Consider the following 21,116-nt stretch of genomic DNA (forward strand, 5'->3'; position numbering starts at 1 on the left):
TAGTTTCCCTGAACATAGTGCATATCATTCTTGTCGTATTATCGCCGCCGGTGAGCTAGATCTTAAGTGCGCCCCATTCGATCATGATACATTATCTTCACTCACAGATGGCAGCGCTATCAGATGAAGCATTCTATGTGATCTACTTCATCGACCCGTAAGGCCGTCTTTCATATGTTGTCTACTCAGACATAATCACGCTAACCTGGTCCTCTACAGCATCAGCGCGATATTGAATAGCCGCTTTCTGCTGGCCCTGTATGAGACGAATGCCAAACTTGAGAGGGGGGCCTCGTCGTTCTCGTCGTTTTCTGCTGGCATGGGAAGGATCGATCTGGGGCAAGCGGGATCTCCGGAGCTCCCAGACTTCCTTCACTCTCTCGGGGGGCCGATCCAGTCCATCCCCGACGGTGAACTGGAAATATTGGATTCGGCGCCAGCGCCGCTGTCGGAGGGTGAGGAGGAAGTAGGCATGCATTGGGTAGCGGAAGCGGCGGAGGTGTCTGATGGATAGGTCGGAAGTTCAGTGTGAGCGTGTTTCTTCCCTTTGCACCCGCGCTCCATCAAAATAACTGTTTTTGAGGCTAGACTACCTTTCATAGTTCCAGTCATGTCGTCGTCGAGGTGACGTCGGCCTATGCACTCTACTGTGCTCCTAATACTAATACTTCAGGAGCTTGATGACTCTTTCGGGAATAGATTAGGGCCATGAGTGCTTCGAGATGTACACGGACGGCGGGAGGCGTGCACGCGAGTTGAATCCAGATACTCATCATGCCCGCATACCTTATACCAGATTTCCTCCGCGCCGAACCACTGTGCAAGCAGCGGCCAGCGCGGAAGTATCGGTAGCGCCGCCCAAGTAAGGGCATGCCACGATATTGACCCGTAAATGCGCGCCCTCGAGCGTGTGGTGTTCTAATGAGCGTAGCTTCATCAGTGAAGCCAACTTGAGGACGGTACGAGACACGCTGTAATCATGGCGGAACGCAGAGAATGAAAATGAGATACAGATCCAAATCCAAATCCACTAGTTTATACAGACACAACCAGAGAAACCCGTGACAGAAGCATCCATGAAACACTCGCTCTAATCTCGACTCCGCCGGCAACAACCTTTCTTCGAACTCCAGCCTATGCCTCCCCAGAAGCCAGCCTCTTCTCCTGTATCCGCGCACTTCGCCGCACCGATTCAGACGATTGCGTCGCCGCTTGCGACGCCTCTCGCGACCGTGATCTCGTCACTGGTCCCATTTTTTCGCTCGTCTTCGGCCGCTTGATACTACCCCTCGAATGGCCCTGGGACGTCCGTGCATTGCCACGCGAGTCGAGCTCCGAAGATCCCTCCACAACAGCGTGCGAGCGCTTCTTGGAAGGATCGCGGAAGGGTTGCTGAGGCTCGCCATGATACGTTCGCGGCGCAGGGATACCCGGGTGAGTGGGGAGGGGAGGGAGCATAGCGAAGTGCACCTGTCTAGCAGGCTGCCGTCCGGTGGCGGCGGCTGTCGCGGTGCCGGGGAAGGGGGCTGTAACAACGCCTTGCGGTTTTTCCTCCTTCTGGTCGCGGACAGGGGCCATCCCGGTCCGGTTGTCGCCCTTAAGCAAGGTGCAAGGTATCCAGTCGTTGTCAGGCCAGCCCGGCATTGCAATAGCCTCGTCGAAGACCTTCAACACAGACTCATAGTCGAGGGGCCGTCGGATGGTATCATCGCGCTCCGTAGGAAGGTGGTAAAGAACAAGCTTGTTGAAGCCTGCGATGAGGTGGGACAGTGGCTTGTTGCGCACAATATTGAGCTTCGCCTCCGGGCTGTCGACCCACCCCTTCTTCGCGCGCGCACTGAGTTTGTCGTTCCCAAACTGGAATATCAGTTTGCACAGTGCTTTGCCATTCGAATCACCATGGTTCGTGTGGCGGACAATAACCCATAGTAAGACCCAGTAAAACGATTCCAGGTCGTGGTGGGCCCTGTGGATAATTCCTGGAACCTCGAGGAGTTCGCACGCCATGAAGTAATAGGTCCCCTGAGCAAGTCATCAGTTGATGTGAAGAAAAGGCATTCAGAGACAACCTACCGTGCGTTCCTTGAATTGAGCGGGATCATCAGGATCAGTCGTCTCGGTATGGTTTCCATCGGACTGTGGAGAGGACGAAGATAAGGGGGCAGAAGCATCATCGTCCGCCTCAGAAGGGTCGGCTTCCATCGCGCTGTAGTCGTAATCATGCAGAAACCCAGTTTGCTTCTTCTTAGGCTCAGGCTGTCCGGGTCGCAGCTCGTCTGCGATCAGGATATTCCCGACGCTGACGTCGCGATGCAAAACGCGCGCCTTCTCCCATGCTAGCTGATGACCTAGAGTATGATTAGTATAAGGACTCAACAGCGAGGCTAACACGCGACTCACCCCGAATGGCATCACGTACGGCGCAGACAAGCTCGCGAGTGGACTTGAACGCTGTGAGTGGCCGTCCTACGTCGTCGATCACTATGCGCATATGGCTGCGCTCCCGATGCCAAAGCTCCTCGGTCTCTTCTTTCTTCCTCTTCTTGTCGTTGAAGATGAGTCGCCAAGAATACGTCTGGTGCTGTGTATGTGGGAGCGGAAAGTCCGTGCTCGGAACATAATCGCCTGGAGAGTCGATGCTCGATGCTGATGGAGATGTCGCACTGCCGATGGAAGAGAATAGTCGCGAAGCAGATCCTGGGTTAGATGGTCCTGGCTCTGGCACATCCTCGACACGCTCCGCGTCACTCAGGCTTGATTCCCCCGCTGCATCTTTGCGACGGCGCTCCGTTTCCTTCCACCACCGCACCTCGAACTCACCAAGATCGCCGCCACACACCATGGTGGCGAGGCCATGCCAGTCCTCTTCATCGATATCGCGCTGCAACCGTTGGTAGAACTTCGCTTCCGCCGTCCGGACTAGCTGTCTCCACGCTTCCTTCATGATCCGTGGTTTGACAGGAGTAATGCACGAAGGATCTGGTTCCAGCTGGCCGTTCTTCCAGATGCGGGTGTCCTCGATTGCCCTCCAGACCATCGTCGAACGTGAGAACAACCGTCCGTTCACATCGACCACCTGGTAGAGCAGGTAGGGAATGCAGCGACCAGTCGCTTCGTCGTAGACCTCAACGCGTCGTCCTTTGGAGATCTCGGCGACGCGCACCTGCCAATGCAATACCCGTGCCTTCTTTAGCTCGCTCCTCACCCATTCTTCATCTGCACTGGTGAAGCTCATCACCGTTGGGTCGTTTCCGACAATGTGCGCGCCGACGACGGGGTGGGTGAAGTGCCAATAGAACTTCTGCAGCAGCCTTGGACCGTCCTTCTTGATGTTGAACGGCATGGAGACGAGCGCGCATGTGTGGTCGAAGCGTACGAGGCGGACGGTGTTCCCGTAAATGCCGACGACGAATGCCGCGAGCAGTCCGTGAGTAAGCATGAGATTTCGCGCGTTCTTCGCGAGCTGCTCGATCGTCTCGGTGTGCGACTGCCCGTCCCGGATGAACGGGTCATGGGTGGCCTCGCTCTTGCTCTCGATGACCGTAGAGATGGATCGCCATGACGAGGGTCTGCTCAAAGGCTTTCCTGGGAACGAGACTGAAATGTCGGGCGCCGTAGGGTGATGATGGGTGACGAAATCTCTGTAGGGGAACTTCAGTTGTTGCTTGTATGTGTTGACAAATTCGGGCCTCGTTTCAGCTGGGAAGGGCTTGACGAGCTTTGAGAGTCCCTTTACCTGGGGCGCTCGTCAGAGCGGAAAGCGCAGCGGCGTGTGGCTAGTGCGTACCAGGTTGTTATATTCCAGTCTCTCTCTCCCTGGCCCGGGGGCGTAGGCGTCGAACACATTCTGTATGTTGCCATCTGGCGTGTAGGGCATGGAGCAAGGGAGGAGTGTGTCGATGAACTTGTTGGCGGTGTCGCCGTAGGTGTGGATACGTCCGCTGAGCTCGCTGGACCAGGCGTCCTTGGCAACGGCGCTCGACTGTTTCACGTCTGCATCGCAGCGGACTACGTGTTGGCTCTTGACGAATCGGGTGGTGGACTTAGTAGCCATACCTGAGTAGTATGCAGAAGAGTTGCAATAGGAGCATGTTGAGACGGACATCTTTTATAGTCCTGCACTTGCGCTCGAGTTCTGGCTCTGTTCGGGGAGGTTTCTAAGATGAATAAAAGAGGCAGAGAGAGAGATGCCCAAGCGCCGATCACAGGTCATGCAATGTATAATGATGGAGCGGTCGGAGCTTACCGTCAGCAATAGTCTCTTCTGGACAGATCCAGCGATCCATGAACTCACCGATGGAGGAAGAATGGGTGTGGCCTTTTGACGATCTATGGCTGGTAGATCTTCCTGGACGCACTTTTCGGTGTTCAGATAGCGACGCGGGTTGGGAGTAGTGGCTCGTATAGCTACCTTCGCCGAAATGTAGTGTACAGCAAAGAAAACCCTCTGTCCTAAGGTTCGTGCACGATAAATCTAGGTAGTTCCTGGTCAGCGAGATCGAAAAATGGATTCCGACTGCGAGGCCAAGTTGGCTCACTTTTTCACGGCTGGAGAAAGCGCTGATGTATGGGAAGCACTTACGGCTCCAGTCACTTTTGAAGCAAGATATGAAATGTGAGCGTTCAGCGGTCGCCGTGTGTTTGAGGTTGCTCGTCGCGGTGCACGCCACTGAGCCACGACCTCGGCGCTAACCGGTTCTAGCCATCATTGGCGCCCGGCGCCGAGTTGCCGATCCAGAAACGTTAGGCCCGCCACTGACCACAGCCAACTAGAACTTGCTACTATCCCAGTACGACAACGCCACCGGGCCCATACTTGAGTACAAAAATCTTCAGCAACTACCACGATGAAGAGGATGCAGCGCGCTGAAGGAGGTGGTGTGGCGACTCGTTGAGAGTGTGTAGTGTCCACCGCTGTGCTGTGTATGCCAGCAGGCGTCATACTGATCTGCAGCTACGGGTTATTCACGTACGTACACGTGTATTGATAGCCCCTAACATGGACTGTACGAACACAGTCTGTGGTCGCTTTGAAACGAGCTACGTCCCAAGACGCGAGCGCCCGCGCGATCCACTCCTGGATGTGCACGTTCAATTAACAACACACGACTACGCATGGGCGGGAGTTGTACTCACCTTGGGGACATCAGCATGCTCGGCCGCAGCGCGACACATCATAGTGACGCGCGAAGAAGGAACACACGCACGAGTAAAGGTTATCTCACGGCGGCGTCGACGTAACTTCGTTGACATTCTGCTTTCCTTCTTACCACATATCTTCAAGTCACCAGTGCAGGCATTAATTATCCTTGGATATCTAAAACTCCACGCAACAGAACCTTCCAATCACTGCATCTCCTAGAGGCGCAAAAGTATCACCGGAATGTAATATACACAGGGGGTTGCCTACCATGTAAAACGCCCAACCTACACATAGTCATCACTCAGCGTGCTCGTTCGCGGCCGTGTCGCTCACGCCCTCTGCTTTCTTCAGCACGGAAACCTGGTACAGTCGCTTGAAGCGCTCCAGCAGCTGCGCACTCGCCCACTGGTGCTCGTCCCACACCGGCATCGCCATCGCCCTAGGGCAGCCGTTCACCCACCCGTCGTTCTCAGACCCAAAGCGGAGCGTGAGCACACGCGGGGGCGCCGCGTCCCTCGTGAACTTACCGAAGTACGAGTGCCAGCTTGACCAGGGGATATCCTCGGGCGGGACGTGCACGGTGTCGCGCGGTGTCGGAATCGCGAAGTGCGGGATCAGTGCGAGGTAGACTGCCGCAACGGCTGCGCTGTAGCGACAGGAGGACGTGAGGCGAGCCGATAAAGCGCACTTGTTTAGATGTCAGCGAATATCAATGAGGAGCTAAAGCGTATGCGTACAACGTAGAATGAGGCGAGCATGAGGTAGCGGTAGCCAGGTATGGAAATGTTGGGCAACGTATTCATGTTCATGGCAGTGATGCCTGGGCTGACAATATAATGGTGGAACTCGCCGTTGGGCGCCGCGACGTTTGATGTTGACGCGGGCTCGAGCGATACTGGGGGTGGAGTCAGCATGCGGTGGGGCAGATACATTCAGCAAGCGGCCATGTGAACATCTACGGCTTACCAAAGTCCTGTACGCTCTTGTCGTGTCATACGCTTCTCCGCGACCACGTATCCGTGATCTTCCGTTCCTTGCCTGTACGTTGCGATATGCTTGTCTAGTGGGCGGTAGAGCTTCTCCCTCGCGTCCTGCGCGCGCTTCGTGTCGCGGCACGCCATGACGATCTTCACTCCTGCGTCCGCTCCAGACCCTGCGCCTCCTCCTGCTCGGAGTAGGGATGCACGTTTCAAAAGATGGCAAGAGGAGAGCTAGACGAGGAGGCGGTGACATATCCCGAACCCCACCCCGCTGAGAAGGCTTCGGTTGGGTGCTCTGCTGTCTGGACGCTGAAATGCTTACCCGTGCGCGCCGGTCACTGCAATGACGAGCTAGTTCTACATGTGTGCCGTTTTTGAGCTGAAGTCATGCAACACGAAGAGCGAGGACGTGGGAGGAGAGACAGCGAGGAAGAGCATCTCGATCGATATCGAGGTGAGAGAACAGGTTAGGCGCCCGGTACCAGCTAGCGGGCGCTTGAAATCCGGCATTTGCCGAAGCGTTCAGTATCGCGTGTCTCTGTCGTCCCTCCGCTTGCCCGCATACCACGTCGACGGGACTGTGCTGGCGATGCAGACTACTGGGGCTTCTCAATTCTTGTCTTAGATCAGCTGCTCTTGCTTCTTCCTGGTACTCGCTACTCGAAAATTACGCACTTCACGGACTCCGAGAAACACTCTGGCTGCTGCGTTTCCTCCATCTCTGGTGTGCGAATCCGACACTCGAAGCCTACACCTGACTTACGCTCTATTTGCTACGGGGGACATAACAGATATGCATGCAGACTTTGACACATGCTCGTGCTGCGACATGCCACATCAGTACGCCGGTACGCGCATGCTCTTACCCTTTTCTACTGCGTGGCCCCGGACGACAACCTCTGCGATAGTCCGTTGTCAGCGGATTTCCAATGATATCCCTGTTCACTGACAACTCCCAATGAGTTGGTTATCACACACGTGCTCTAGTCTTCACCTCAAGCTTCAGAGGAGCAATGTATCCGCTCGCGTGGCTACGGCTCGTCCAGGCTATGGTGAGCATTGCTACCACTTCTCCAGTTCAGGCACGTCAAGACAGGGCTCGCACGATGAGTGTGCGTTATATCTTGGTAGATGTTTCAAGCTTGAATGGATTGTACTATCGCATCACGCTAGGAGTTCAATTCGAAGAACAGCAAGCTCGACCTGTGCTCCTCGACATGCTTTTTGTCGGCAATTCCCTGTTCGCCCCTTTTTCTTTCTTCTACAACAGCTCATGTCTGACATACAACGCAGCTGGAGCAAATGGGGGTGTCGCTCATGCACTCGGTATTTTTGTCCGAGACGCTGCACCAAATCCCAGACTGGACTCTCCGCGCTCAAGGCAGAACTCACGTACGTCTTCACCGGCCGCGCTTCAGCCCGTTCCAAAGTAGCATCGGCCCTACCTCCACGCGTTTTCTGGATGTACCCCGGTTTGGGCCGGGTCGTTGCGCGTCGTAGAGCTCGCTGTTGCTATCGCCGCATGATACGGTGAGCCCTGGCAGCGAGCTTTCAGCATGCTGCGGATAGCTGCGATGGTGCGCAGGGCGGGTTGTACGCTTATCTACGATGTTGAATACGAGTGCTCACTCGACGTCCGGCCACGCGCGAGAGTCGTGCGGGGGAGCTGTGAGCTCCACATGGGCGATGCCGTGTGTTTTCTCCTTCGATCCCTTCCTCCGCCTCCTAAACCGCAGCGTTCTACAGCTTTCGGAACTACAAGGCACTGAGGCCTCAAATCCGCATATCGAATAGAGTGTTTGACTGCTAGAGGCTTGCCCTTACCTCAAACGCCTTGCGCCCCGACAAGTTCATGCTTCAGATACCTAGCGCGCTCAAGCGGCGTTCTCGGAAGACCCAAGCGCGCATCCCTCTCCGACGGTGAGTCTTTCTGGACGTCAACATATGTTTACTTGGCTGAGCATACGCGTTCCCCCAGTGGCACGGTGGGATATGTTCTAGCTTCGCAGAGCCACAATCTGTCCACATCTATCCCCGTCGACAAGCTTGGGCCGGTCACGGCTACTTGGACCTCGCGCCTCCGAGCGCGTTTCCTCTCATCGCACGCAGCCTGTACCGCGCTTGCATCTTGCCACAGCCTGGCGGTTACAACGTACGCGTCAGGTTACTGGGAGTTTCGACAGGACCCCGAATCCTGTATCAGCCGCCGGTAGAACACATGATCGTGCAAGACTCCCAAAGGTGCGTCGCAATTGCATACGCGCGGAACTCGTCTGACTCCTCTTGCTAAGTATACCTTTTGAGCGCATGAATATCCCGCTCGTCGGCGCTGTCGACGATTTTTCCACCCCCACTGCGCTAGTCATAGGCGCGCTCGCATGATCCCGGAGTTGTGTTTCGGCTCGCGTCAACGTGTTGCACATTCCTGCTTAGGAAGCTGCGAGTATGACATGGCCACAGTTTCTATCTGGGTTCTGCCCTCGTAACCATTTTCCATATGCTACCTCTTCACGTTCAACCCATCCTTTCTTGCGAACCGGACCAACTCCAGCTTATGCCGCTCGAGGATGACCGCTTGCGGGGCAGGCCAGTCGCCGTTTTCGAGCTGTTCAGTCCTTCCCCGAGATTACGTCGTGCTGCGAAGCGTGGGTCCCCTGCTGCGCATCACAAAAACGATCACAGCATCGGATGCACGACACTGGGCTCTACTCAATCATTCGGTGCCCCCTGCGCGACTGCTCCCCATCTGCTACACACCATCATTAACCATAGCGCTCCGCGCGCACAGGATACACGGGCTGCGGGCGTGCGGGAGCTGTTCTCGGAGGCGGTGTTGGCGCACATGATGGCATTGGTGGGCGTGGCAGAGAAGTGTGCGAAGCAGCATCAGCGCCTGACGTCAAGAAGATGTCTACGGACGCCGAGTGTGGGAGTCGGAAGTAAACGGCATACCTTTCCGGCTTTCCTCCAGACATAACGGCGAGGAGGGGTGTCTGGCATATCGCGCAATGTAGTCGCCAACTTCTTCACCGCAAGGCGCAGCTTGCAAAAGCGACATACGCTGGTTGCGAGGGATGATCGAGGAGGAGTGCGACGCCTTCGAGTATAGAATAATGTTGTAAGTGACTACGCTCTTGATGCAAGCGTCCTTCTGATGCCCTGATACAGTGGTCACTTGACGGTGTTTCATAGCCTGGGGATGCACATTCCGCTCCGTACCCACTGCGTGAACAGGACGCACTGCTCGCAGCGTCGCACGCACGTCACCCTATTGATGAAAACGCCTCGGGATTCACGGCTCGAACACGCAGCGTCGCGATACGACGATTTGCAAGACTTGTGCCGAGATTTACGGGCGTGCCATACAAAACGGGGCGCTGTCACGATTGACGCGGACGCCTTGGGGGAACGACCCCACCCAAGCAGCCTGCGCTCCTTCCTCACACTCACCCTGTCCCTTGCGTGCTACTTGCCCGCCTCACTACTTCTGAGGCCGAGAAATGTCTTCTGCCGCGTCCGCAAGCAGTGTAGAGATCTCTGCTGCATATGAGGGCTTGTAAGTCTCCATGATATTCGATCATACGCGGTATATGACAGCTCGATTTGCGCAGGAGAACCGCCAACACTATCTTCGTGGTAGTTGCGAGTACGTCTGGTCTTTTCCTGTCGGCGATTTCAATTCCATGTGCGGCACTGATATGCGATTTTGATAGCGCTGCTGCTATACGATGTGCTTCTATGCATGGACAAGGAAGTCCAATATGTCTGGCAATCGCCGAACACTTCTCGCAAACTCTCGCGGGTCCTGTATACGTTCAACAGATACATGCCCTTCCTGTATAACATCATGAGTGTCGGGTTTACAGTCACCATGTCCGACACTGTGAGTGCTACTCGCAGACCATATGCGCACAACGCTTCCTGAGCTAACATCATCCCTTTCAGAGGTAGACCCTCGCCTTTGCAGACAGACATGCTGAGCATTCTGACACTGTCTCTCCGAGCAGCTGTACCACGCTCTTTTGGCTCAACAACGTCTTGTATGTCATAAGCTTGCTCGGTCCAGCCTGTAAGTGGATTGACCAAGATCGGGCTCATGTGTCGAAGTCTCTCATGCTAACATTACGCTTACTACGCAAGCCTTCACCACTTTGAGAGTTTATGCGCTCTCGAGGGGAAACAAGATGCTGGCAGGTCTTGTATTGCTTCTAAGCATGGGCCCATTCCTAGTCAATGTGGTATGCACTCTCCTCGCCACGCTATTCGTCGCATTGGCTGATGTGTTGTGCTATCGTAGAGCACGTTATACCAATACGTCCCCATCAATCTGCACCTTCCGGGCGGCTGCTCCACTGGAATCAACACGAGCACAACAACCTATACCGCGTGAGTCGTTTCGCGACGTGAATCTGACTGGCGCTGATCTCGAAATGTGTTAGGCGTAAGTCTTCGTATGCCGAGCAAGCGGGTACCCGTTGACATGTTGACCAGTTGTTCTCACGTCGAGAAGTTGCTTGATCGTCGCGGATACTCTGGCTGTGGTCATTACCTGGTGGCGAATACACCCTGCTCGCCGCACGGCGTCCCAGAATCCCCGCCGATATTCTCTGGAGCAGATTCTGTGGAAGAATGGTGGGCCACCCGATGCTTTCGAGTTTGCATGGAGTGCGCACTGATGAGTTATGACCCACCCAATTCATAGGGAATTTCTACTTCTTGTAGGGCATCCGACATCGTCCCGAAGTCGCACTTGCGCTTACACTCGTTTCGTGCGCAGCATACTGGTCGCCATGAACCTAGCATATATGATCTCAGTCGTGCTCTCGGTACGTTCGTCTCTGTGCATGTCAGTAATGGCGCTAATCACATCATATCTCGAAGATTACGACAGATGTGGATGAATCCCTCGACGTCCTCGGCTTCGTCGACCCGTACGGCCATCTCCAACCTAACGTTGCCCCAAACCATTATTGAGCTGACTTCGTTCTCTGCAGCATCAGCTCCATTATGGTTTCTCGCTTCCTGCTTGCTCTTTACGAGACGAATGCAAACATCGAAAGGGGAGGCGTGACATCCGTCGCCTCGTCTTTCACTACTCTTGACTTCGGCGAGGCCGGTCGGGCGGCGGCATCGACAAACGTGCCGGGATTCTTCAGCTCTCTCGCTGGCTCTATCCGTTCCATCTCCGACAGCGACCAAGAACCATACGACTCGGAGAGTACGTCGCAGTGCCCCAATGAAGAAGAAATTGAGCCAGGGACAGAGTCCTAGGCCTAGGTAGAGTCTGAGTCCCGGTTGAGGGGAGAGGTTAGAGACCCGGAGCAGGTATGTTGTCCCGACCTTTCTTTCCCTTCGTCCTCGTGTCGAATCACTTTCGACGCAGACAATCTTCACTAGTTCTTCGTCAACTGTACTCGATATGTATCCTATACTCGGCCAAAGCAACTCCACTCAGGGTGTTGTTTGTAGTATGGCGCCGACTTGTCTCGAAGTCCGTCGTAAGTGCATCCCCATGAAGGTCCCTCCAGGCGCGTCTCGTTCGCGCTCGTTGTCGCCTCCTTTGAGCTTCATATTTTTCAACGCGACACCTACCTTTACAGTGTTCACAAGCGTCCACGACGTTCAGCGCGTACATGCGACCGACGCTCCTCAAGGCCTCACATACCGCTCTTCAAGCTCGCGAACGTTATTTGTGAAAATGAGGATCTCGCTCACTTACATCTTCACAGATCGCACCCTGGATCTTTGGAATTGTAAGCCGCGTCCGACGCGCTCTCTCCGCAACTATTCTGGATCCACCCTAATACCAGACACTCCGCTTGCTTCGGAGACATCCGTCTCAGAGGACGGGTTCTACCTCGAGCTCGGATGACTTCCGAGAGCTTGAAAGTCCATTTGCGCTGCCCTTGGCACTCACTCCAGGTCCCACGCGGAACACCTACGAGTAGTGAACAAGTCGTGCAAGATCGCTCTGTTAAACGCTCTAAGGTCGTCATCACCATCACCTGCAGGCACGATGAAGTTAGTAGCAGGTTTCCGGTGCTACAAATATCTTTAGCAGAACATAACGCAAAGCCAACATCTATTGACACCGGGGCGCATCCTACCGAGAGATTGCTGAAGATCCTGAGCTCGATGTCCGGTTACGCGCGCGGTCGTTGGCCGCCGGTTGCATGCGGCATGGCTATTTGGGCGGAGCGCGCATCGGGGTGCGGGACCTCCGGGAGCATGTCATGAGTCGATATCGCTGGAGATGGTGGCGATACGGTGCACCATGACGCTGGTGGTGGTTGCGGCGAGAAAGAAGTGCGCGAAGCCGATGCGCGCGCTAGGCCATCCTCCAACCTAGGCCATCTGGAAGACTTAGGGCGGCTCGCCTGGGCTCCTGGACCCAAGGCGTACCGGAGAAGCTGCATAGATATCTGGTAATCTGGGAATCATAGCAACTGCCTACCACGCATCGCGTTGATACTGCAGAACAGGGTTAGAGGTTGACGACCATAAGTCCGAGGTGAGTACCACTCCCCCGGAAATCTGTATTCCATGCGCGGTTTAGGGCATTAGAAACGAAGCTCGCACACGACCCTGCGGCTGAGGATCCGAGCTGTGCTATCAGAAATTAGGGTTCGCAATGTAAACCACAATTGGGGTTTGCAGTGCAAACCTGGAACATGATGCGACCACACGCAAGCCACTGGCGTGTGGGGAGACCGGCATGAGTAACAGATAAAAGCAGCTTTTGTGAGGTATTCAGCCCTCAAGAGTGACACTACCCGGCTCCTGTTCCCCGCACCTGGTACTTCGTCTTTATACTACGACGACTCGTCCTCTGCACGCGGTGCCGAAACATGCCCTCGAATACCTCCGCGAGCGTCTCGGAGATTGTTGATGCAGCCCACGACGTGTATGTTGACGTGCTAGTAGATATCCTTTGTAGTATGACTAATACATTTGCGTAGAAGAACAGGAGACATGATCGATGTGGTAGTCGTGGGTACGCTTAGTATTTTCTCGTAAGAGTTCCAAAGCCTGCATGTGGTACTGATAGTCGACTCACACAGCGCTGCTAGTGTACGACGCACTTCTCTGCTTAGACAAGGAAGTCAGATATGTCTGGCATTCACCAAAGGCTTCGCGCAAGCTCTCGAGGCTTCTGTACATATACAACAGATACATGTCTGTTGTATGGAACATTCTGGCAATCGGCAAAATCGGCACGATCTCAGATACCGTGAGTGATTCTCTCAAACAAAATCTGAATGACGCATCTGAACATGAAATATCGCTTCCAGAGGTGAGCACAGGTCCATGTAGGTACATATTTTGTGCGATCCTGAGGCCATACTGCCGGACAGCTGTACAGCAATCAGTTGGCCGGCTTATATCCTGGAAGTGCTCGCAATGCTAGGTCCCGCTGGTAAGTGGACTCACTTATAACCAGTTTAGAAGGTTACCGTTATGCTCACATCAGATTTGATACGCAAGCGTTCACCACTCTGAGAGTATATGCTCTCTCAGGAAAGAATAAGACGTTGACGAGCGTGGTACTGCTGTTTACCATGGGCCCATTCGTGGTCAACGCGGCATGTTGTTCCAATCCTATACGACGCGAAACACTCGCTGATACGGCGTACTCGCAGAGCACATTGTACCAAATTGTGCCCATCAATCTTACCCTACTGTACGGCTGTTTGGATGAAGTCACCACAAGTACAACAACCTACACTGCGTGAGCTTTCACGGGCACATCATGCGTACATCTGACTGAGGCTAATCTAGTTATATGGCAGGTGTACGTTTTGAGATGTCAGGCAATTATGCAGTACTTGCTGACCAGTTCAAACAGTGATCATTATATCAGGAAGCTGCTTGATCCTTGGGGACAGTGTGGCTGTGGTCGTCACCTGGTGGTACACTGGTACTACACGCAAGGCATCGAGACATATTTTGCGGCGGTCTAAGTCACTGGCACAGGTCCTGTGGTGTAACGGTGAGCCTCTCTATGGGTCCCCCTGACGGGTGTACTGAAAGGTCTAACTCACAGGCAATGTCTATTTCTGGTAAGATGTCTCGTATCTCTGCACCGCAATTGCACTCAGACCAGTAACTACGTGCGGCCTAGCACAATGGTTTCCCTGAACTTAGCGAATGTGATCCTGCAAGTTGTCGTGTCATCGGTTTGTCTTTTCTGAAAAGTCGAACACTAGTCATTGCTGAATTATGTTCTTGTCCAGCAGATCGCAACAGACTTCGGTGACACGACCTATGTGATACAATTCATTGACCCGTACGTACGGTCATACTCCCTACACCGTGTCCGCTATAGAACACCAAGCTCATCTGGCAATGGTCCTCTGTAGCATCAGCTCGATTCTCACTTCTCGCTTCCTTTTGGCACTCTACGAGACGAATGCACATCTTCAAAAGGGAGGCACGTCAGCCTCGTCTTTCTCCACACTCGATTTTGCAGGCGCAGATCAACCGGCGGAGCTCCCAGAATTTCTCATGTCTCTTGGAGGGCCGATTCATTCCATCGACGACGACGATCCAGAGCTATTCAGCTTGGAGCCGACGCCGCAGCGTGAGACCGAGGCAGATTTGGGCGCAGAGACAGAGCTCGGGGCGCGGGTAGACTCCGAGGCAACTGGAGAGTTTGCCTGAGGCTCGGAGCGGGTGCGACTGTGTTGCTCACGCTATCTATTCTACCTAGTTTTTTAGTATTTTGGAACCTATCACCTTCACTATTGTATGTATCCTCGGTTACAGATCCATTCGGACACGCGTCACTCTGAGACCCCACATCCGAAGCGTTCCTAACATATAAAACGGTGAGCCATGATGATTAAGTCGCTCTGGCTCTGCGTAGCTGAGGAACAAGACGCTGCCTTCCCGTGCCCGGATGTGCGTGTCTTCGGGTCGTTGGCGAGCCGTCTGCGCTTCCGTCCTTCATCGTGTGCGGCGTCTTTGAATTGAAGTGCACCTATATGAAGGCCTAACAAGCCTACTCGCTCGGGAGGAAATATTCCAACGCCTAAGGCCGTGGTGGCGAAAGAACGCGAGCTTGGCGGACCTTCACCGTCACTACGGTTCATCTGCGGGCCGCACCAAGGAGGGCGTAAGACTCGTGCATATCACACTCGGCTGTAAATGCATCGGAGAGCGTCGTCGGAGATATCGTACCACATTGATGACCTGCAGATGCATCCCAGAGATTAGAACATACTTTGCGTCCTATGTGCAGCCGTAAAGCCAAAACGGCAGTAGAACGGTACTGTAGGTACGATCGAGTTGACACGGTGGAGCACCTTCAGGCTTGTTCCATGAGATCATACACAAAGATCTGCAGCCGTTATCGAGTTCCTCAAGTAGAAATTGGCATGGTGAAGATGAGTGTAATGAGCTTGAACAATGCAGTTGTTGGCGAATGCATGCTGATCGTGGTGAGAAGGAGCCCCGCGGTCGAGGCGACTTCCATTGGGAGTATGGGCGTCTATTGTCCGGCGTTTGCCGAAATGTCCCGTGTCGCCCGTCAGAGTTTTCGTCTCTCGTCGTCCTGCAGTGACGACGCTTCTATGCTACGGACGCAGACCTCTGGAGACTGCCAGCTCTACTTCTCAGGCAACTGAGAAATCCTGTTTTGTACTCGCTGCTTGATAAGACTTGGCGGATGGCTCTCGTGGACTCCAAGCGACGTTGGACGGCTCCTCCATCTCTTTATTTTTTTTTATTTTTTTTATTTATGGTGCAGCTCAGGGCGGGCAGAAGCACGCTGACTGAGCCTTGTTGCAGAGGTTGGTGGGAATTTCACCCAAATCACCATAGGGGGGAAATGCTAGTTATGCACACAGTTACGAGAACTGTAGTGTGGGACTTCCTTCCCCGGGTACCGATGTCTAGCCATGGTCCCAGAAAGAAGGCGTACCCACTAAAACCCCCGGAGTATATGTCCAGTCTTCGGGAAGAGCGCGTTCGTCGACCAGCAGGCCTTGCCATGTCGCGCAGACAAGCGCCTTCGATAGCGCTTTCCGGCGGAGGGCCGGCGCGGTCAGCGCCTGGTCTATCTTCAGCCTCCGATTAATCGCATGGAGCCAGCGTCGACGAATCTCCGGTTTTGTGTGGTATCGTGCGCGGTCATTTTCCCTGCCAATGACACGCTCGCACCGTAGTTTCCAAATCATATGGCAGGACTCCGTGAGAAGGATCCGTAGAAAGCGTGACTTTGCCTCGGATGGGCGTCCAGTTGGCGACCGGACTTTGAGGGCCGGGGCTGCGAGGAGGACAGCGAAGGATAGGCCCGGTACGGCTATGTTCTTTCTCTGTAGGAGGTCCGCAACGCCTAGCCAGATCTCCGCCGCTCCTGGGGCATCACAGTCCCGCCAGATGTGCTCGAGGGTGTCCGGGACACCGCAGTGTGCGCACACTCCGCGTTGTTCATATCCCGGGATATTATCCCAGTAAGTCCCCACCTTGAGAGCTGCATGCATAGCTCTCCACCAGAAGTCTCGTAGTGTTCGTCTCGTGTCGTTATGGCGAATCGCCTTCCATACAGTACCCGCCCTGAGAGTCATGCCCCAGTCCTCGAGTAGCGCCGCGTTTGTTCGTTCGGTGAGCAGTTCAGTGCGCCGGCGTTGCTTCGGTTCTTTCCAGAGTTTGATGGCCATGTACGCAAGACGTTGCGAGAGCGCAGCGAGTCTGCAGCCGCGCGCCAGGAAAGCAGGGTTGTGTTCAGAGAGAGCGAGCGTCTCATTCCACGCGGTGTTTGCACCGAGTTTTGCAAGAGCATCCGCGCCCTCGTTCCCCTCGATTTCCGAGTGACCCTTGACCCATTGCAGGTATGTCGGTGCTGACCGTGCCCGAAGCCGTGCCACGGCATCTTTTAGTTGTTCCGAGTTTGCGACACCCATCCATCCTCGGTCTTCCCAGTTCGGGAGGTGTATTGTTAGTCCGTCGACAACTAGTCGCGAATCAGATTTAATGGTAAGAGTCGCGAAAGGCGGTACCTTGTCGACAGCGAGAGAGACGGCATGGACTTCCGCGACTTGATTTGAGCCTCCCGCTATCGGCACACGACGTGCCAGGTTCCTCGGATCGTTTCGGCCGAACCAAACCCCCGCGCCGCATATTGGGCCTGTTGCGGGCGTGTCTTTATACGATCCGTCCGTATATACTTCGACTTCTTCTGTTGGTACGTCAAAGGGGCGCGGGGGGCGGCGCGCCACGGTGAGGCATTCCTCGGAGGTTGTGAAGGCTCGAATTGTGTCTGCTAGGGGCAGTGTGGATGAGGCAGAGGGATTGAATAAGATTCTATCCCGGTGTTCTCGTGCGGTCGTGTTTTTTCGCTTCCGTGACTTCGTCAGTGAGAGGCCGTCACTGTGTCTTGCGCCGTCTGGGACCCAGGCTGGCTGCAACTTACGAAGTAAGTCGTGCGCCGCAGCTGCACATCGATGCGGGTTAGTACATCCATTTTCGGAGCGATCAGCCTCACATTCGGTGCATGGGCACCTCGCGGACGGGACGTGTGCGACGTTTTGTGCAGTCCGGCTCGGTAGGGACAAGCGTCGGGCGAGATTGAGACAGGCCCCTACGGTAACAACACCGTGGTTCTCGCGAATGCATCTTGAAGTTCGGGAGTTGGACATCACCCGTCCTTGCATGACGCCGATGTGGGACCAGATTGGGAGCGCCTCCTTCAAAGTTTCGGATGGGTTCTTCACGTCCAGACGTACCCCGTATTTCTTCGCAGCTTTGAGCATCCGTAGTAGGTCACTTGGGAGATTGTGCGGCTGTCTCGTTGAAACCTCCCATTCTTGTAAGAAAGTGTTTATCTTACTCGTGTTGTCCAGATGCTTATGCGACGAGCGCACCGCCCTTGCAAGGAGGACGTCGGCGAGATAGGCCCATCGTGGCCTACTCGGCGAAAGGTCTAGGTAGTTTTGAAGACATATGAGGTCAATAGCTTCGTTCCGAGCTGTTAAGTCCAAAAGGTTCAAGCCACCTTGCGTGATGGGGAGACACAGCGTGTCTTTGTTCACCGGCGGGTGTGCTGCTCCCTTCCAGAGAAAACCTGTCGCAACCCGGTTAAGTTCGCGTTCGATTGTAACTGGCATAGTCTGCGCCTTGGTGAGGAATTGAGTCCTCCCACCAAGCTCGAGGCCGATAATCAACTTACGACCGTACATGGTCGGGTTGCGGCGGTCCCACCGCTCTAGGTTCCGTTTCACCGTGTCAACAATGGGTTTCCACGGAGCTGTCGGGTCTGCTCCATTTCCTATCCACGCTCCGAGGACACGCATTGCTTGGCCGTCCGCTTTTATGCGTACGTCGTCCGGGAGAGGGTTGCCATGTTGCTGCAAGGTTCGTGTACGTACAACTTGGTCTCTGAATTCTCGTGAGCCTACGGGCAACGCTTCGGTCTTGTCTTTATTGAATTTGGCACGTGAAGCTTTACACCAGACATCGAGGATCCGGAGGAGTTCGTCAAAGCTGTCCGTGTGGCTCAGGAAGGTTGTGGTGTCGTCTGTGAAGAGTGCGGCGATTAAGCGCTCGGTTATACCCGGTATTTTGAAACCTTCGAGGGTTGAGTTCCGAAGGGCGGTTGCTAATGGCTCGATGGCTAGGTTGAAGAGCAGACATGATAGCGGGTCGCCTTGGCGTACTCCACGGGAGACACTGAAAGTTCGGCCTAGTTTCCCGTTTATCATCACCGTACTGCATGCTCTCTCATATAGCGCTTTGACAGTCTGGATGAAGTTTTGCGGGAAGTTCATATGTTTTAGTACCTCCCATAAATACATATGGTTGATTCGGTCGTATGCTTTCTCTTGATCCAAGGAAATGATAATCCCATTTTGTTCCTCCGCTTCAGCATAGTCTACCATGAGCTTGGTAAGTTTTATGTGATCAATAATCTGACGACCCGGAATAAAGCCGGCCTGGTCTGGGTGAATGAGAGACGGTGCACACTCGCATAGTTTGGTTGTAAGCGCTTTTGTCATGATTTTATAATCCGCATTTAGGAGCGTAATAGGACGGTAGTTGGTGATTTTTCGCGGGTCATTCTTCTTGTACAGAGGGCAGATCCAGCCATCAGCAAAATGTGTATGCTGAGAGACACCATATGTTTCAATATCATTATATACTTGCTTGAGAGCACTTGCAATGTCAAGAGCAGGTAGGTTTCTTTTCGATGCATGGTCAAATTTTGCGAGATATGATTTCCATACATCTGTAGGGAGCCCGTCAAGACCTGCTGCCTTTCCCGGTGCTGCATCCAGTATCGCTGTGCGAACATTTTCACTAGAAAGCTTCTTTGCGAGAGCACCTTTTTGGCGATTTGACAGGCGTGCCTCCATGCCCTCCAGCGCCACTGCAATATATTGCTGGTGAGCGTCTTCAGATTCGGGAGGATCCACAGATTGCAGATCATCAAAGAAGGATGTTGCAACCTCGCACATTTCTTTCGTGCTGTTGGCATAGCCACTGACCTCGTCTAGACGTTGCAGTTCATAGACTGTACTGTCGGGCTTACTGGGCGCATTTTGACGCATCCAGTATTTTCCGATTTTCTCTCCAGAGATCCAGTCCCGTGCCGCCGTCCGAGTTCGTCGAAGCCCGAAGCGTTTTGCTTGTAGCGATTGGAGTGTCTCGCTTATTATAGCGGCGGTCTCCGCAACGTCTGGCGTTAGTGCCTCACCATGATCTGGTGGGTTTTGCATAGCTCTCTGTTGCTCTTTCAAGATCAAGATCTTCCGGTCGAGTTTTGGCATCCATGTTTTTGCTCGTGTGCGAGCGGCATCTGCGAGTTTAATTTTGAAGCTATGAAAAATTGTCTGGGCATTCACGGTGTCTGTACGGGTATGTATATTTGTTAGATTCTCTCGGAGCTCCAAGCCCATCCGGTGCATAGTACCCATGAACTCTGGTTCGTCGAGAAGCGACAGCGGGAGAGTCCATCTGCCGGGGCCAACATGTGGTGCATGATAGTTGGCGATAGACAGACTTACTAGGTAGTGGTCTGATAGTGGACCTGGGCTGTCTATGTCCCAGTCGGCCGCTGCGTGACGCAGGGAGAGATCAACGTAGATGCGGTCTAGTCTAGATTGACTATCCGAGTTTGTTTGCCGGAACGTAAAAGCGCGCTCTGTGGGGTGTGCTTCGCGCCAGGAATCGTGCATTCTGAGGCTAGTGAGAAGGGACGTTATAGCGTTTGTTGCGGCAGATGCATCCGCACGTTCAGGTATCCGATCTATTGCATTTTCCACCATGTTGAAGTCACCGAGGATGACATTTGGTTTCGTTCTTCCCGGATCAGACCAGACCATGTTGAGTTGATCCCAGAAGGCAGCGTTTTCTGTCGCCGCATTTGGTGCGTATACATTTGCAATTGAGATCGTCTTCTCGCGGCCCCAGGGGAGGCGGAGGACGGCGGCTCTGCCAGGAATAACCACATCAACCGAGCACTCACGGCCTGCAAGGTGTCGTTTGCTAATTACGAAGGCAATTCCTCTCGCACCTGAGCCATTATCTGGGTCTGGGCAGCCGAGAATTAGCAGGGATGCAGCAAATAGGTTGTTGAGATTTAATACTCTCTCGGGCGTCAAATGCGCTTCTTGGACGGCCAGTACGGCGAGTCGTTTCTCCCGTATAACTTGGTTAATGTACAACCATTTATCGGGCGCGCCATTAATTGGCGAAGGTCCGAAACCTTTGATGTTTAATGTTCCCATTCTGAGGCGGCAGCGCGTCGTCGGGGGTCTGCGCGCTGTAGCCGCCTGTGGGACTAAGTGGTTCGGTGGTGGGGGAGGGGAGGAGGGACAACGCAGAATCTCATCGTGACTCTGCGTGCTACCGCCAATCCCGCTCGGCCCGTCCTCCAGGACCGTCCGGGCAGCTACAGAGCGGTCCTGTCTGAGCTGAGCAGGGCGCGTGTTTCCTAAAGCCGTATTATGTGTTCCGTTGGTTGTATTTGGTGTGTTTAGGTTGTTCGCAGTCGG

At 54.2% G+C, this 21,116-nt stretch overlaps 8 protein-coding genes across 8 annotated transcripts; 3 read left to right on the forward strand and 5 right to left on the reverse strand.

Moving 5' to 3' along the window:
* Positions 1–107: 107 nt before the first annotated feature.
* On the forward strand, positions 108–514 carry TRAVEDRAFT_49813 (uncharacterized protein; the record flags this gene model as incomplete). The annotated part of the gene is made up of 2 exons (XM_008042166.1): positions 108–157; positions 220–514. The coding sequence occupies 2 exons, from the start codon at positions 108–110 to the stop codon at positions 512–514; spliced, it is 345 nt and encodes a 114-aa protein (XP_008040357.1).
* Positions 515–1,620: 1,106 nt separating this feature from the next.
* Positions 1,621–3,988, reverse strand: TRAVEDRAFT_82432 (uncharacterized protein; the record flags this gene model as incomplete). Its single annotated transcript, XM_008042610.1, has 5 exons — positions 1,621–2,022; positions 2,074–2,348; positions 2,401–2,639; positions 2,817–3,736; positions 3,788–3,988. Coding segments are annotated over 5 exons (2,037 nt in total), but the record flags the coding sequence as incomplete, so codon positions are not given.
* A 1,414-nt stretch (positions 3,989–5,402) lies between these two features.
* TRAVEDRAFT_65863 (uncharacterized protein) lies at positions 5,403–6,264 on the reverse strand (the record flags this gene model as incomplete). The annotated part of the gene is made up of 3 exons (XM_008042611.1): positions 5,403–5,830; positions 5,881–6,038; positions 6,141–6,264. The coding sequence occupies 3 exons, from the start codon at positions 6,262–6,264 to the stop codon at positions 5,441–5,443; spliced, it is 672 nt and encodes a 223-aa protein (XP_008040802.1). The 3' UTR covers positions 5,403–5,440.
* Positions 6,265–9,623: 3,359 nt separating this feature from the next.
* Positions 9,624–11,394, forward strand: TRAVEDRAFT_49816 (uncharacterized protein; the record flags this gene model as incomplete). The annotated part of the gene is made up of 12 exons (XM_008042167.1): positions 9,624–9,679; positions 9,735–9,769; positions 9,837–10,006; positions 10,075–10,192; positions 10,264–10,361; positions 10,421–10,509; positions 10,563–10,574; positions 10,634–10,755; positions 10,826–10,841; positions 10,901–10,949; positions 11,005–11,054; positions 11,118–11,394. 12 exons carry the CDS (start codon positions 9,624–9,626, stop codon positions 11,392–11,394), a joined length of 1,092 nt encoding a protein of 363 aa, XP_008040358.1.
* Positions 11,395–12,971: 1,577 nt separating this feature from the next.
* TRAVEDRAFT_49817 (uncharacterized protein) lies at positions 12,972–14,784 on the forward strand (the record flags this gene model as incomplete). The annotated part of the gene is made up of 8 exons (XM_008042168.1): positions 12,972–13,027; positions 13,083–13,117; positions 13,185–13,354; positions 14,098–14,113; positions 14,168–14,183; positions 14,246–14,300; positions 14,358–14,410; positions 14,484–14,784. The coding sequence occupies 8 exons, from the start codon at positions 12,972–12,974 to the stop codon at positions 14,782–14,784; spliced, it is 702 nt and encodes a 233-aa protein (XP_008040359.1).
* A 1,232-nt stretch (positions 14,785–16,016) lies between these two features.
* TRAVEDRAFT_128442 (RnaseH-domain-containing protein) lies at positions 16,017–17,213 on the reverse strand (the record flags this gene model as incomplete). Its single annotated transcript, XM_008042612.1, has 1 exon — positions 16,017–17,213. A coding segment is annotated over one exon (1,197 nt), but the record flags the coding sequence as incomplete, so codon positions are not given.
* A 153-nt stretch (positions 17,214–17,366) lies between these two features.
* On the reverse strand, positions 17,367–17,876 carry TRAVEDRAFT_127747 (uncharacterized protein; the record flags this gene model as incomplete). The annotated part of the gene is made up of 1 exon (XM_008042613.1): positions 17,367–17,876. A coding segment is annotated over one exon (510 nt), but the record flags the coding sequence as incomplete, so codon positions are not given.
* Positions 17,877–19,862: 1,986 nt separating this feature from the next.
* TRAVEDRAFT_127200 (DNase I-like protein) lies at positions 19,863–20,849 on the reverse strand (the record flags this gene model as incomplete). Its single annotated transcript, XM_008042614.1, has 1 exon — positions 19,863–20,849. A coding segment is annotated over one exon (987 nt), but the record flags the coding sequence as incomplete, so codon positions are not given.
* Positions 20,850–21,116: the final 267 nt, after the last annotated feature.

Source organism: Trametes versicolor, assembly GCF_000271585.1.
Source record: "Trametes versicolor FP-101664 SS1 unplaced genomic scaffold TRAVEscaffold_8, whole genome shotgun sequence".
NCBI classification, from domain to species: Eukaryota; Fungi; Basidiomycota; class Agaricomycetes; order Polyporales; family Polyporaceae; genus Trametes; species Trametes versicolor.